This window comes from Accipiter gentilis, chromosome 8 (assembly GCF_929443795.1).
Source record: "Accipiter gentilis chromosome 8, bAccGen1.1, whole genome shotgun sequence".
Classification (NCBI taxonomy): Eukaryota; Metazoa; Chordata; class Aves; order Accipitriformes; family Accipitridae; genus Astur; species Astur gentilis.
The window spans coordinates 14,059,485-14,075,744 of NC_064887.1; the positions used below are offsets into that span (position 1 = coordinate 14,059,485).

A 16,260-nucleotide genomic window follows, 5' to 3' on the forward strand; every position below is an offset into this window, starting at 1 on the left:
CTTGGGGCTCTTTACCAAAATATGGAACCATACGAATTTACAAAAGGCTCTAAATATAAATTCTTTCAGATGTCACTGAGTGTTGCACTCTGCTGGAAGGACAGATTTCTAAGAGTACATTATCATCTAGCCTCCAGAGTAGGGACTAATGCACTACTACTTGTTAGCTCCAATCTTGACATCTCTACTTGGATAGCTTAGTCAGAAGTTAATTCCTATCAGCACAGCTCTGTTGATAGAATGGTAAGCACCCACATGACTGTGACTCCTGAGCAAAGCCAAACAGACTAGAACTTCCACATCAAATATGATATTGCCAGGGAGAAGACATAGATTAATTACATTAAAAACCCTAAATAAATTAGCTTCCATTGACCCAGCTGCATACAGTAGGTTTGTAAGTCATAGTATAATACCTAGACAGAGCAGATTCAAACACAAGATCTCTTTACCACTGTCAGGGATGGGTAGCAAAAACAGGTGTGGCTGTTCTCCCTTGAATTCAGATTTGGCAGGTCTGTAGTGTCTCACCACAGAGGGCTTACCCTACAGCAGTTTTTATCAAATAGATATTAGAGGATACCTTAAAACATGTTTTTGCTGCATTGAGGTAGCTCAACAGCTGACAATGACAATAGTATTCAAATAAAATAGAGTTCTCAAAATGTTTCTGAGTCTGTCTGATATGAATTAATAAAAATAGCTTTTACCCTTTTTCATCTTATCTTCATACAGCTTTTGAACAGTGTATGAAGTCTCTAACTTACCTAGCAAACTTTCAGGCCATTACTGTTGGGAAGGCTGACACTCATTACAGCAGTCAGTTGAGTGTCATTTATCTATCTGAAAACAGAAAACAACCTTTATTGGATGTATCTACTCAAGATCACTATTCCAACATAGAACCAAAAATAATTACTGTAGTGCCTCCAGCCACAGTCCAATTAAGAGACTGGAGAAATAGATTATGTGCATTTATATATATATCTATATATATCTATCCCTAGACACAGGACTAATTTAGATTATACTTGCAGAAACAGCTTTCTGGACTACCGAAGTTAAACAATGAATTTGCATCACAGAATTGTCTTCAGAACTTCCTTCATTTCCTAATGTTCCAGTCACAGGAAAGGAAGAGACTGTCCTTTAAGTCAGTAAAAGTATAACATGGGATAATTTTACAGCTAACAAGCAGGTAATTTTTATTTACTTTATTAAGCAGACGGACTACTTAGCTGTCATTTCTGAAGCATATTATAGAAGTGCCTTATTTTACTACTAACTCAATAGCTCTTCCACTAATCTCTTCCCTCCAATTACACTGTTCAGCTACATCACACAGTATTTGAAGCACTCTCCTCAATGCTGGGGGTTCAGATGCACAATTAGCTATACTACTTGCAAAAAAACTTCACAAATTTAGAGAAATCAAGGTTTAAGCTGGTAAGTTTCCCACATACCCCATGCAGTTTTCCCCAGAAGAGAGGATTAAAGTTACCAGACTGAACAGCAGGCTTTTAACGGCTCAAATCTAGATTCCCAGGCCTAAAACAAGGACTCTACTGGATTTTTCCCTTCTTGAAATGACTGCTTCTCTGGCACCCGAACACATTGCTGTGTTTCCTCAACTGGAAACAAATGAACAAAGAATCCAAATAGTCTGGTGAAAGGCTTATGGAAAAAAATAATTTCCACAGCCCCTTGCCGAGATGCATTCTTTCTCTGCTGCAAATCAGACAGCTCTTCACAGTAAAGGCTTCTCCTTTACCTATTTTCTGAATTGTTGCCTTCCCTCCAGCATACACAAGCTATCCATCGGGAGTTCTCCCACACTGTCTTACTTTAAAACGCTACTTCCATTTCTGTGGCATAAAATCCCTTGTAGAGCTCTCAAAGGGCTAAAAGCAAGACAGTCATCCCTTTGGAACTGTCTTAAACACAAACACATCTATTTCATCTCTGCAAACTCTGGATTATTTTTTTATTATTTTTTTTTAAAGCATGACAAACAGTTGTAGTGTGAAGATGCCTTTTACTCCAGTGACAGAGGCATTTCACAAACTCTGCTAGTTTTAAGTGTCTCATTACCGATTTATGTGCATCAAAGTTTAAGATTATGTTTAACTATGGATTCCCAGAAACCCAGTGGAAAAGACTGGCAAAACTGCTAGAAGTTTTCTAGATTTCTAATGGGCTACCTAAACCCAGCACAAGTCACCATTGCTAAAGCTGAGGCAAATATCCCTACTCATCTAGGAAAAATTGTTCACTATTATCCACCAATTATCTCCACATTGGAAGTGTTGCACCTTCAGCATCCTCTTAAGTGAAAGAACAATTTTATTTTCAACACTGAGTCTTGTTGCTCTTCTCTGAAATAACCTCATCTTGTATTTATCATCATGTAGCATCCAAAATTGGGAACAGTACAGATGACTTCTCACAAGCAGCACAGCACCAAGTAGAGCAGAATAATTACCTCCTGTGCCTCACATTTGATGCTTTTGTTACTATTACCCAGAACAGGATTTGTTTTGATATCACTGGATTTTAACTCTTAGTCTGATCTGCTGTAATACCCAGAATACTTAGCACAGAACTGCTTCATTTCCCCAACAAGCTGATGTCCCTAACACTCAATCCATTTTTCTTTTGCAAGTTTTACAGGGGCAGTGTGTGTCACCATCCAGATTATTAATGAAAACATTGAATAAATTGGGAAACCTGACCAACATACAGTGCTTTAACAAAAAAAAAAAAAAAAAAAAAATTTCCCAGGTTTCCAATTAAGAACATCTTGTAGGAAAAATTCTTCCTAAAATATGCAGACCTATTCATTGCTATTTAGATTTAGTATGTTAGAGAACCTTAAGAATAGCTTAAATGAGATAAAACCTTAGCAAAAAAAATGAGGAAAAAAAAGTTAAAATAAGACAGTATAAATCCAAGTTTAGTTTCATCATCTTAATATGAAAAAAGGACAAAACTGGAGGTGGGAAGTTAGAACAGCCTTGCACAGGCCAAAGTCAGCAAGTAACTATTGACTGTTCATAAGCAACTTTACCTTACCTATTAAGATAAGTCTGTAGTAGTAACTGATGTGTTTACCTTGTAGATACAGGGGTAACTTGATATTAACTTCAAGTTGCCTTATCTACTAATATAAAATTGTCCAAATGCCTTGTCAAGACATTAAAAGTCTCTGCTCAGTGTTTCTTTACATTTACACTGATGTACATGCAAGGCTTCTCAGCTGCCAATGTCCCATGATCTCCTCTGGAATTTAAAGAACACCACTTACATAAAAGTTCAGAAACTTAACAGGCTGGCCAAGAGTTACCTGCAATACAGTTTAAAACTGAAAAATGTTTTCCCTATGTACCAGACATATAATCATTGGCTTCTTACTGCTGTCCCTTTACCCCTTTTATTTGCACTGCTGTGTTTTTAGTTCTAGTTTTTCTCAGGTAGGCTGAGGAAAGTACTGGGATTTACATTCAGACAGAACCGACTCCTACATGGCACATTACCAAGTACTTAAGGTTAGAGGACACTTTCTCTAGGACTCTTTTAGGTGGCTTTTTAACCAGAATGGCTTTAAGTGGTTTACAAAGTTCAAAACCAGTTTGATTTTATACTAGATATAAAATTATCCAGAAGAATGTTATGTCAGCATTTTCTCACTTTGGAGCTAGAACTGTCAACATCATTGCCTAAACATAAAGTGGTCAAGAAATATAGTTATGTGGGTGTAACAGCAGTACCACAGCATTACTTGAAAAGTTTTTGTATTGATGTAGTAAATAAAAACGTTTAAGAAAGCTTCCCCCCCGCCTCTTCCACAGTTTAATTTTTTTTTTATTATTATTGATCCAGCCTTGAATAATGCTGCTTATTTGGTAACAATATCAGGCAAAAACAAGAGCAAGTGCCATTCTGCATTCCAATATGAATCATTCAGTAAAGTTTTGCAATATATACACTTTATCCAGCTTCTGACATTATAGGTCATCATGCCAATGAAAATTTTTAACAATACAGTAAAATCCTTCAAATGGAACTGTTTATGAATGTAATTCAAGAGACCAGACAATTTAATTTCTGAAATTTATATCACTCATGTCCATAATCATTTTACATTTCACACTTCATGCTCTCAAACATTACCCTAGAGAAGACTAAATCTTTTTGTCACATATACTATTAAAGACACTAGCCAGGTTTATAGAGAGTTACAGAAGACTATAATAAGATGTAAAATTCAGTAGGTAATAAGTTATGACATTTGCTGACTAAAACAATATTCAGTCTACACTTATGTTTGATCCATTCAAATACAATAAGTATTTGGATGTTATATACTACACATTTCATATACTTACAGTGCAAAATAAGTGAGAATTTTTTTCCTGAGCATTTAGGAAATTAAAATCCTTTTTCTTTATCATTGATTGCAATCCATTTAAAATATACTCGCCATATACCTAGGCTTGTCAAGACTGTACAATTAAGACAGGCAAAAGTTTGTAGATATCAGAAGCCCAATCAGGAATCAGAAGGGTTACTGAACATCTCTAAAATTTGTCCCCATTTTTCAAGTCTAAGGATATAACAGGATTTTGAATTATACCAGCAAGTTCAGAAATTACATTTTTTTCCATTGACCAAACACTCCAAAATGTACAAACCACATGCCTTCCAAAACAGAGAAACAGCCTCTATTTAAACAAATTGTAATACATATTTCAACTTACTATTCTGTAGTTAATGTAATGCCCAGTGAGCTGTGCCTCCAGACATAGGAGAATAAAACTTTTAGGAATGTATTTTGGGCATTTTGTAAGGAAGCTGGACTCCTTACAAGTTCATCTTTTTCTCAACAGCTACAGACCATGAGTTTCTAATTCAATCTTCTCCTCTGTTTGCAAGATATCAGGTTCTACTGGAGGAACAGGTGGTCTGAGTATAATCTCTGGACCTCCACCATAGATTGACTGAAGAAAATTCCATGTTTCTTCAGATATTTGTCCAGAATCTGCACCTGAAAACATTTTTAAAATTTTAATTACTATTTAGAATAATTCTTTCATGATTTCTTTGAAATCCATAACAGATACAAAAAGAAAAAAGAATATAGATTCAAATTTAAAACCTTAAGCTGAATTTGTGCTTTATATTGCATCAACTGCCAAACCCAGTGACATATTTTGTGTTAATTTTATACTTCTTAATTCTTACAACTACCTGCTCTAAATTTTCCAGTAGTTAACATACCTCAAGCATAAAACACATAAAAGTTCTACGATAAACATCTTATCTGATATTTATTAATAAAGATGACAACTGGTAGCTCTTGATCCACTGGAAAACAATGATTCACATTAATATAAGGACATGCAGTCCCATCAATTACACAGTAAAGTTCAAGGACTCAAGATTCTTGCTTCATCAAAGAAATTAATACTGATAGTAAAGAACAGAAGTGTGAGAACCACAGTGAAATTCTCAGAACCCCAGATTGAAACCACTGTTAGGACATTAACAGCCCCTCTAATGCTCCTTGTATGTCAGCCTGATTTCTTTTCATTCACCAATTAAAGGCTTTGCTTATCATTCCATTCCATTGACTAGAGGACCCTCTCCTGTCTCAAGTCAGCATCCAACAATCATTTCTGATTTTCCATAACCTTTTATAGTGGCAAAGGGCAAGGGAGCATCAGCACATTGCCCTTCCAGGTTTTAACACGGGATCCTGCCTGATACAGTTGAAGTGATTTCTTCACAGGAACCTAGGCAGAGAGAACAAACTTCTGTTCTACCAAAATAAACTCCCTCTTCTTTAAGCAACTCATTAAAAACCTGCCCCGCAGCAAGTTTTGACCAACATTAGATACTATTAATTTGTCTTGTTAAGCCTAATTTCAGCACCTTCCTGCTTAAAAACAAACAAACAAACAAAAAACCCACAGCACCATAACAAGGGGAGTTCTCCCCCTACGTCCTATATTTTTCTGTCCTCACCACCCGCTCCAGTGGGCCTACTACTGTACTTTATGTATAAAAAGTTTCCAAAGAGGAAGGGTACAAAGAGCTGCATGTTTTTTTACCTACACTAACTCAGCCATGCGAAGCTTCATCTGGAAGTCATGATGCAGATCCTGTGCCAGTACTAGTGATGTTATGTCTCAGTTCTACTCATTTAAGTTCAGGTTCTCAAAAAACAACTCCATCTCTCTAGGCACAAGAGGAGATCTTCACCCCCTTATCCAGATTCCGGCTCTTCTAATAGTCAGATTTAACCGAACAGGCACCGTGAACTAATGCACTAGGATCAGTATCGCAGAAATACGTAATAATGTACACTATTTAGTGGCACTCCCACCTCTTCTCTCATGACTTACGAGACAAAGTTCCCACAGCCTATTCATCATCATTTCTACCCAAGTTCTAATTTGAATCAATGTAGCTGAAGGTAAGTCAACAACTGGCTAATTTGCCATCAATTACTGATTCTAAAAGGATTAATTTTTTTTGCTACATCAGTCAGATGCTTTATACATTGTATTTCAATTCTACATTAGTGCTTAAATCTTTAAAATGTACTGCAAAACTCATGAGTGCAAGAACTCATTCTTTTTTTAATACACTCTTCACATTTCACAATTGGTGAGGTTTATGCAGGGCCTAGTGGCCTCCAGTGAACTGCCATTGGTAGGTCCACTGTAGCTGAGGCATTAAGTTAAACTGGGAAAAAATCCAGTTAAATAAATGTTAATCTTAATCTTCAATTTTATTTTTTTTAAGCTAAGCTGCAATGAATTTAAATATTCATAGGAAGTCTAAAGTCTTCATAAAGCAGGCCATATTAGAATATTTTTCTCTGTACCTACCAATTTCAAATAAATGGTATTAAGCATCTGACTGTGAAGAATAATAAAAAACCCTGTATCTTTGCGTGCTAGAGTAGTTTTTGCAATGAACAGTGGCAAGTAACTTGCAGAAAAACGAGCAACAGCTTTTACTTACTGTGGTTTCTTTCCCTCCGTCAGAAGTAGCTCTCAATTCAAATTAGGTTTCAGGATTCAAATAACTACATACATATATATGACACAGTCTAAAAGCCAAGCATCTCCTAATTTACATTAAGAAAACCCAAATCAATCCAAGTGATACAAAGCCAAAGCACACTTTCACCATTTTAAAGTTACTCTGCACCTCCTTCTAGACTCTCATCTGCACTTGGATTAGTCTATTGCAGATACTAATTCTTATTTTAAGAATAAGCTGGTCCCCTCTAAACGCACACAATTAAGATTCAGTAGGAATTGCCATTTTACAATAACAGTTAAAAAAAGAATTCATAATAAATTTTCCAAACTTCAGCAAATACATGAGCCCAAAGCTGCATCAACATTGGACACCTACCTTGTTTTAGAACAGCATTTCCACATTTTGTTACTGCAATCTTAGCGTTATCAATAGGACCAGGAGGATCTAGTGTAACAGAGATATGAATAAAATTGGGAGAGCTGAAAACAAGTTGGAGGTTCTATTTTCAAATGGAAGGAGTAGTAGTTCATTTGTTTACTGCTTGTTATTGTACTGCTTAACTGTACATTCTAAGTTTTTAAAAGATAATCAGAATTTTAATTAAGAGAAAGTTTTTCAAAGCATTCATGATTACAGCAAGTCTTCAAGCAACGTAAGACACAAATTAATCCTAATTCTTACCCCTAGCAAAATTGTCCTAGTGCAGACTCTGACAAGATTGTAGAACATTTTATCAGTGTTTCCATTACAAAACTTTACAGGCACCTAATGTAGGCTACAGTATTATTATTATAGTTATTACTCAGTTATCTATGAGTTTAGGTTGTGACAGTGAGGTCACCTTTCCTCCAGAAGCCGTAGCATTATCTATCAGTTTGCACAGCAAAATCTATCCCCCCCTGTACTTAGATCCAAATTTCCTGCTGCTGCTAACAGCAAACCCTCTGCAAACAAACACTTTCCACAACTATGCCATTATCCATTCGTGTGAATTATTTGACTATATTCTGTCATTTGGTTCCTGGATATATTAGTAACCTATAAAACCCGTGTCTTACGTGTTTATTTTAAGAGCTTTTGTTCCCTTCTCTATCTGTTTTTCCTACAGCCTTCTACCAAAGCAGAAACAGTACCACTACAGGACAACAAAAAAAGAAACTACCCATAATTTGAAATGGAGCACAACTTACCACTGTCTTTAGCCTTTACAAACCCTTCCCATTCTCTGAACCACTGCATACTGATGCAGTAAAAAGTTGATGGAGATTCTTCTTCTTGGAATGCTCTATTAAGCTGAAAGGAAAAAGAAGCCATGTTTTTCTGTTGTCTTTTTTCTTTAAACTACTGAATTCTTTTAACCACTGCAATTATTAACAGCATAATATTACACTGCTACAGAACATTTTAAAGAACAACTGACCATCAGAACAGTAAACACCTGGTGAATTTCCAAGGTAAGATTTTGATGTAGTGGTAGTCTTCATATTAAAAGATGATTTATTTTTTACTTGAGAATTTACTTATCTTTTCCTGAAAACAGAAACAAGTTCTTCTTAAGCACAAGTGCTTACGCATCAGACACCACTGGATAATTACTGGGAAGGCTGAACTTTCAAGTAGCAAAAGCAAGCAGAAAACTTGTTTTTGTAAAGTAAAACAAAACTGTGTTTTGAAATATTTGCTCCATAATTTTATGGAAGGTTCTTTGTGTGATGAACTATATCTTCATCTATGTTTGTTTTTTGCCCTAATACTTTGAACAGATGCCAGTACAATTCCAAGCAAGGCATGGTGAACTAATGCACTGGGACTTTTCATGACTTTTCTTTGCTTCAGTTAAAAAACCATGAAATATTTTTTGTTTCTACTATTTTAGAATTAAAATGAAACAAAACAAAAAAACACCACATCATGGTTTTCTGAGTTTCTGTTGCAAGGCAATGTAAGTGACTATAAATTACAAAAACCAGTTAAGTAAAGAATCTTTAAATAAATTTGTTTCTATCATTGTAAAAAAGATTTTTTTATAATTAAATTTTTCAGAAGTTTAACATTTTATTCTTTTTCAGAGAGTACAGATCTTTTCACAATGTTATTAAGAACATGCAAAAAAGTCACTTAAACCTTTAAAACCATTATCTTTTAGCTGTGTAATAATATAGTTATATTTCTACCTTGAAGCCATGAATCTAAAACATCAACACAACTTCCTAAGGTTTCAGAAAGAGAAAGTTTTGCAATCATTCCCTAAAGCAATCATTATAGAGGACAACAGAATTTTCTGTGTGATAACCAGTAACAATACTTGCACAGTAGTGCACATATAATCATTTTTTATACTGGAAAAATACCGATTACAAAAGCAAATGAGGTTCACTTGATGTTGTTAATAATAATTACTATCCAGTGGTAACCCAGACTAAAGAAAAATCAATTACTAAAAAGCTTAAATAGCACTTAAAACATGGAAAAGGTGACACAATCCCTGAAGTGTGATTAAAGCACAGATAGAACTGAAAGAACATCTGCAATTCTATTTTTCTCCTCTCATGAATTAAGATAGCAGAAATGGGACTCCAATATCTCTGCATTTTTTTTCACTGAAAACTTCAAAGCACATTTTTGGTTTAAGAATTACAAAATCATTACTACTAGTTATTTTACCAGACTCATTCACATAAATCTCTAACTCATGGAAAATATAGTAGCTGCTTGATACCAATTTTACAGATCCATTACAATACTAAGGTATCTACTTCACACTGAATTATTTATGTTTGTTTACGTCTCTAATGATATCTTTAAAGTTAGAACTAGAGATAAAGATTATGATTAACCTTTTGCTGGCACAGTATTATTGCACTTAAACCTTATCAGATTGCACATAACAGATCACTGTTAGTGTAGAAAGAACAACTGCTCATGTGGCTGCACTCTATAAAAAAGCAATGTAAGAAACACATTCAATATTTTCTCCAAGTACATTTCCATATAAACAGTTATCTGGGATATCACAAGAACATTACTGTTGCCAACAGGAAAGAAGGGGTTCTATATAGGTATACAGACATTTAATAAAGTCCATTTGTTACAGGTATCACTCATGCACTTCTGGTAACCCCTTCAGTCAAGTCATGAATATCAGGTGTTGTCAAAAAGCAGAATGAATAAGTGTTTACTTTTTTACCCGAATAAACATTTCCAATTCATTTTTCCTTCTTTTTTCAATTCTTTCAGACTCTATTTGGCAGGTATGACAAACATACAGATGGTTAACAGCTGGTCCTCCTCCATACCTGCAGTAAAAGTAAAAAACCATTAACCTTGGGGAAAATACCATATAAAAAGATCATGCACCTGTAGACATCACACGTGTCAGCTTCTTATAATATGTAACAGAAGTTTGATACATACTAGTCTCACTGACCCATCCACAAATGCCATCATGTCTTTTCCTAGTAATATTTTGTACTCTGTCCTAAGACACAACTATCTTGCAAGTTCTGACTGCCTAAAGCTATCTCAAACTCTGCTGCATCACATACCTGAAAAGGTGTTATTACGGGAAGAACATGTCAGTGAGCAAGTATTCTGTTATATACACACCATGTGTGATTTTATTAAAGACCTCTAAGAAACAGAATATGGAAATGTTCCAGACAGTTCTCTTAAACATGTTCCTCCATTCCACTGCAGGCTCTTCATCAGTTTGCAACCTCCCTGACACCAGCCTCCAAACTTGTTTATTGTTTTGTTCTTAAAAAGTTATTCTCCAGGACCCTCCCCTCCATATTTTCCTTGCGTGGAACAGCATACATGGAAGTCTTCAGGGGCACTGTTACTGAGAAGCACAGGTGATAGATATATGGAAAGATATGTGTGTCTGTGTGTATATATGCGTGTGGTGTGCATGTGTGTGGGTATATGTATCACTATAAACATGGGCACCATTTGCTAGCCTGGAAACTAGAAGCCGGATAAAGAAAATATTCTTGAATGACTAGCACCCTTAAGAGATGCATTTACTACAAAAGAAAGGTCAGGTTAAAATATACATCAAGATAAGGATATTCCAGGTTCTACTTCCTAGTTTAATAATTATTTTTGTCAGAGCTGTGTTCTCTTCCAATTTTGTTTCTCTTCTAGAACTTCAGATTTTATTCAAAAAATCTTAAATTAAATGAGATAAAAGAGAGTGCTCCTAAGTATAGCAACATGAATTAAAGTTCAAAATATTAAAGTACTTAAGCAAGAGTTAAAAATAATTATGTTTACTTAGTGAAAAAAATTAAACAAAATTCTGCCATTGAAGGCGTTGCGCTTTTTTTCCCCTTTTTAGACTTTATGTTTGTCAGTCCATAAAAATAATTTGGGGTGCTCCTCCCCCTCCCCAAATACAGAAGTGTTGTATTTTAACTGAAAATTAAAGCATTATTTCAGTCCAACAGCACTTGGATATACAAGTTTTTTGGTATATACTCAATCATACCAACTTAACAAAGACATATGTTTCATAAAATGGTCATCTACCACTTAAATTGCACCTCTGAAGATGACACTTTGTCTTTAGACTGCACTGATTAGTTCACAAGTTTTTAACTAAAATAGGTCAAGTATGGATTATACTATATTATTGTGAAGCAACTCTGAATTTGGAATTGAGAAGGAGTAGTGCCACATGAGGAGCAAAATAACTGGGACATGGACTGGCAACTGGCATTCCAGATGAGTATCTCCTTTTCCTTAATGTTATCTCATTAAAAGTCAGCTTCCACCATATTTGGCTTCCTCACCCTAAATTCTTACCCACTGCAGCCACAGTATTCTCCCACAATTCCCAGATAACAGCAAGACAAATAGCAAAACATGGTTGCTTCAGAACTACTCTATATTGAAGGGTGCATGTGCCAGAGGAAGCCAGACAGAACAGACAAATGTTTAGCAGTAACAATTCATACCTCTTTTCTACCTAGTATATTACTCTCAAAATCTGGAGGACCCCATCATCTCTGGGACTTATACTTTTCTATCAAATGATTGAAGTTTGACATCTTGTTAAAAACGTTAACAGAGAAGGGAAATTAATGAGAGGTTTAAAAACATTTTCCTTCAGATGTAACAAAAAACTCTGCATACAGAAAATGGATAATGTCTTTGTTGGTTGGAAGAAAAATTCAGTACATCTAGGAAAGTGGAAATAAGCTGGAAATTGTTTCTATTTTTCATTTGTGTCCATTGAAACTTTACAAGAAAAAAATCCCAACCCTTTAGCTCTAGTACTTAGGTGGCAGAAAAATAACAGCTAAAAGTATTTAATGCAAGTGCCGTACAGAGTCCTTAAGGTCATCAACAAAGCTGTTATGCAGCTCTTTGTTACTTTAAAAGGAAAAACTTGTAAGAATCCCTCCTTTATAAGCAAGCACTTAAACCTGATCTACATTAAAAAGTGCGGAGTAGTTATACGGAATGCTTAGATATAAGTTATTTTGAAGCAGTACTGGCAGCTGAGGCTATGGATTCAAAGCCAACATAAAAGAAAAGCTGTCTCAAGCCAACAAGAGAACAGGAAGCTGCTACAGAGAGGTCTTTCAAAATACCTCTTGCAAAGCGTACTTTTGCTGACCTACTTTGCGTCATTTTGTACATACCATACATGTTTATTGGTTTAATACTCAAGTATTATCCCAGTAACACACTACTTTCTGTAGGCTTTTAGCATTACTTTGCACAAGCAAATTATATAAATTGGCCGTTTGCAATCCCTTCACTGAGCTTTGTGCCTAGAGTATTTTTTTTTTCTTAGCCACTAATTCTAAAGTCTGTGCTGCTTGGCACATTTGCTCTCAAACTGAATCACTGGATTTTTTTCCAGTTACAGTACAAAACTTACCTGCTATACAGATTATCCCATATATTTTGAGGTAGCATTACAACTAGGTCCTCTATGAAGTTAGCTTTGTGTGGAGGAACACCTTCAGAAGCAACAACAACAACAAAATAGTTAGAGGTCTCTAAATAAAAAAATAAAAACCAGAAGCCTTCAATAAATTCAGAGAAATTGTGTGTAACAAGTTTTATCACAGTATAATCTATTACTGTATTTAAAGAGACCACTCTAATTCTAGTCTTTTATGAGGCTGAAAAGTTCATAAAAAGTAGAAGCAAGATACATAAAAGATTAAAATTAAAGGGCTAGAATCCTTTTTAGATACTGATCGCAAAATGCTTAAGGTATTCAATTAGAATGTTAAAGAGTGATTAAATATTTTGCGTATGCATGTAAACATATTAACAAACTGTCTATTCAATATTCACTTATTTGCTGTAGACCTTTTCTAATTACTTCAAACATGAACACTTGAAAGTAGTAACATTTTGAGCAAGGCAGAAATAGAGGGGCTTGCAGAATTAGGAGTACTGAGTTGAAGCACATGGTAAGCAGCAATGTGCTATGCAGGAATTCTTTTGAATAAGGAAAATCTAATAGTTTGGGCACTTGTACAAGAGTCATCTGCTGTAACCCTGCAAAAGGAAAGCCACAGCCACAAGGGCTCACATGTACACGCTCTGCAAATTGCTACAGGGGCACAATATTCCCACATTAAAAGTTTGGTTCAGCAACAGGGACAGTACCTCTAACTGCTAATCTAATACAGCTGTATTTTTTATTAGAAAATGGGTATAACACCACAACATAGTAATGATTTATTGGAATGTTAGCACTCAAATATGGGTATTTCCCCAAATATGTTTTGCTTGATGTAATTCTCTCATTCTTATTAACATCTAGCACAATGCAAAATTTTTATGCTCCTATACAAAATATACAGAATTACTACTCTATTTTCACACTGCTATGCACTGGATACTCTGTATCAGACCAATTTTTTGTTCCGCAGCTTTCAAACCTTCTTGTTGCTTCTAGCATGTAGCTGAGAAAAAGATTTAGATTGGCAGACCAAAGTATTAAGGATGATGATAAAGTGACAGGATTTTTAAAAATGGGAATATACATGTTTAGGAAGCAAGCAGATAAGCCAAACTGTTCCTTGCTAAGAATCAAGAAAGCTTATAAACAAAATCAAATGTGCAGAGAAAAGAAGAAAAAAAATTAGAACTTCACACAGCATCATTTCCAACTAGTTAGCTACTAAAATGACAGAAATAATTTACTTAGAAGTTCTAGTTCTCATTTACCAAAGAAGTTATAGAACTTATAATACGAACTTACTATATTCAAATCCGTTTTTAATTGAAACAAGTGTACATCCCTGTATAGCTACTAGTTGACAGACAAATCCTTTTTAAATGATACTCAGTTACAGTCTCACCTCCATGCATACAAAGAAAGTCATTATTTGAAATTGGTCCTGGCTCTGCAAAAGTCTTGAATTTATTTAACCACTGTCTGGAAACATAGAACTGCAGAAGACTTGGTTCCATCATATTCAGTAGACCTGATATCCTCCGTCTCTCTCTCTGTGCTTCTTCACTGCTCTTTCTATTACCAAAATAGGAATCATTAAACAAATATATATCCTTGTGTACAGTGCAGATAGTTTACCTTGTGAAAAGAAAACAGTACTTTCAAGTAAATTACCTGGGCCATGTCTATATTTCAAAGTTCTACTAGCACGAAGTAGTTGACTTAACATGTGAAAAACTTGCACCTTTTACACACAGCCAGAGCCACCATCTAAACGTGTGGCAGGAACCTAGACTATCTCGTTACAGAACCATGGGTCACAAGAGTCAGCACAGTTAGTACAGAGAGGGAAGGGCAGCAAAGACTACTTGCTCTGTTAAACCTATGCTTGTCCTTAAGTTCTGACAAGCCATGGCACAGGTGTTATCATGCTCACAAGAAAACTTTTGCCTGCTTTGTTCAACAACTTAAAAGATCCCTGACAGTTCCCATTCAACCCACCAGCCTGAGAAAGCAAATAGTTGGACTGCAACAGAGACAGCAGACTATACTGCAGAGGTGATTACTACCACAGGAGAAGGAGATAAGGGTTTGCCCACCTGCCCATTTCCTCTATGCATCTTTTAAGCTAAAGTTTTGCAAGCAGTACTCCTTGGGCAGATGTTCCTTACTTACCTTCAGAAGTAAGGTTGAACAGTAAGTAGATTGGGTAATTCCCCTACATTTCCTGTATCCCCCTACTTTTCTCATTGAACCTGTTGTTGCTGTCCAGCTGGAAGTATCTCTGCTCTCCTGTTTTTAGATTGAATAGAATCTCTCTTCTCCAAAAGCAGGTTTGAACCATTCATTCCATCCTCCAAAACTCTGACCTGAAACTTGACTCAGCATCACGCAAAAGCTGGGCCACCTCAGTTAATTTATGGGCTCAAAGTTGACTCAAATAGCTGACAGAAAAGTTTCAGGTAGACCTAATGGCTATAGCAACACGGCTATTTATACTATAGCAAAACAAGACTAAAAGAGTAGGAAAAACCAAATGCTATGAACCCAATTAAAATACATTACCTGCTTAAATTCAGATCAAAATTATTTAAGAAAAACCTTAAGGTCTGAAAATGAAATTCAAGTAGGTAAGTTCATTTTCCAGCTGTAATTTAAAAATGCATACACCTCCTCTAAGCTTTCTAAAATGCTGAAAGAACGCCTATTTTGTGCATGTGGTAGTGTTTTGTGGGTATATTCATTTTTAAAACCAAATTTTATGAATGCTATTATTTTATAATTTATTTTAATATATTTGCCCACAATCGACTACAGTGCTCTTTCTTGGCAATACATTATGAACTCCACACTCCTTTTAAAAGAAGACCTACTGAGTCAGACTCACAGGCTTAGCTCAGACAGTGGCAGGCACAAGTGCTCCTAATGGAAGTTAAAACATTCTCAGAACACATCTTATTTCTTGTGCAACTCTGACAAACTATCTTGCAGTCACCTTCTAGTGGAAATTTGATCTTAGTACCAGAAATTTAGAATTTGAAAACCGAGTTAAGTTACTTTTATTATTTCAAGTACAAAAATTCCTTAGACTGAAGATGATAATAACATGACTTCTTGCATTTCATTTCAATTTTCAGGACAAGACCAGCCTATAAATTCCCTGAAATTAAATTACAACACAGTAAAACCTCTGTTGTTATACATCCCATCTGCTAAAGACTTTCCACAATTCCCTTTAGAGCTCTAACAGTTAAGAGTCTGTGTGCAAAACCTCCCCTCGC

General features: G+C 35.4%; 1 protein-coding gene across 4 annotated transcripts in view; it reads right to left on the bottom strand.

Annotated features, from left to right (window-relative positions):
• Positions 1-4,096: 4,096 nt before the first annotated feature.
• The window catches only part of USP33 (ubiquitin specific peptidase 33), a 43,313-nt gene continuing 31,149 nt past the window's right edge, over positions 4,097-16,260 (bottom strand). For all 4 annotated transcript variants that reach the window (XM_049808575.1, XM_049808574.1, XM_049808573.1 and 1 more), the window contains 6 exons: positions 14,385-14,554; positions 12,944-13,025; positions 10,241-10,349; positions 8,244-8,346; positions 7,429-7,497; positions 4,097-5,044 (listed from right to left, as the gene is read on the bottom strand). In XM_049808575.1, coding sequence (XP_049664532.1) covers positions 4,887-5,044; positions 7,429-7,497; positions 8,244-8,346; positions 10,241-10,349; positions 12,944-13,025; positions 14,385-14,554 — 691 coding nt within the window. In that variant the 3' untranslated portion in view covers positions 4,097-4,886. The remainder of the gene's footprint in view (positions 5,045-7,428; positions 7,498-8,243; positions 8,347-10,240; positions 10,350-12,943; positions 13,026-14,384; positions 14,555-16,260) is intronic.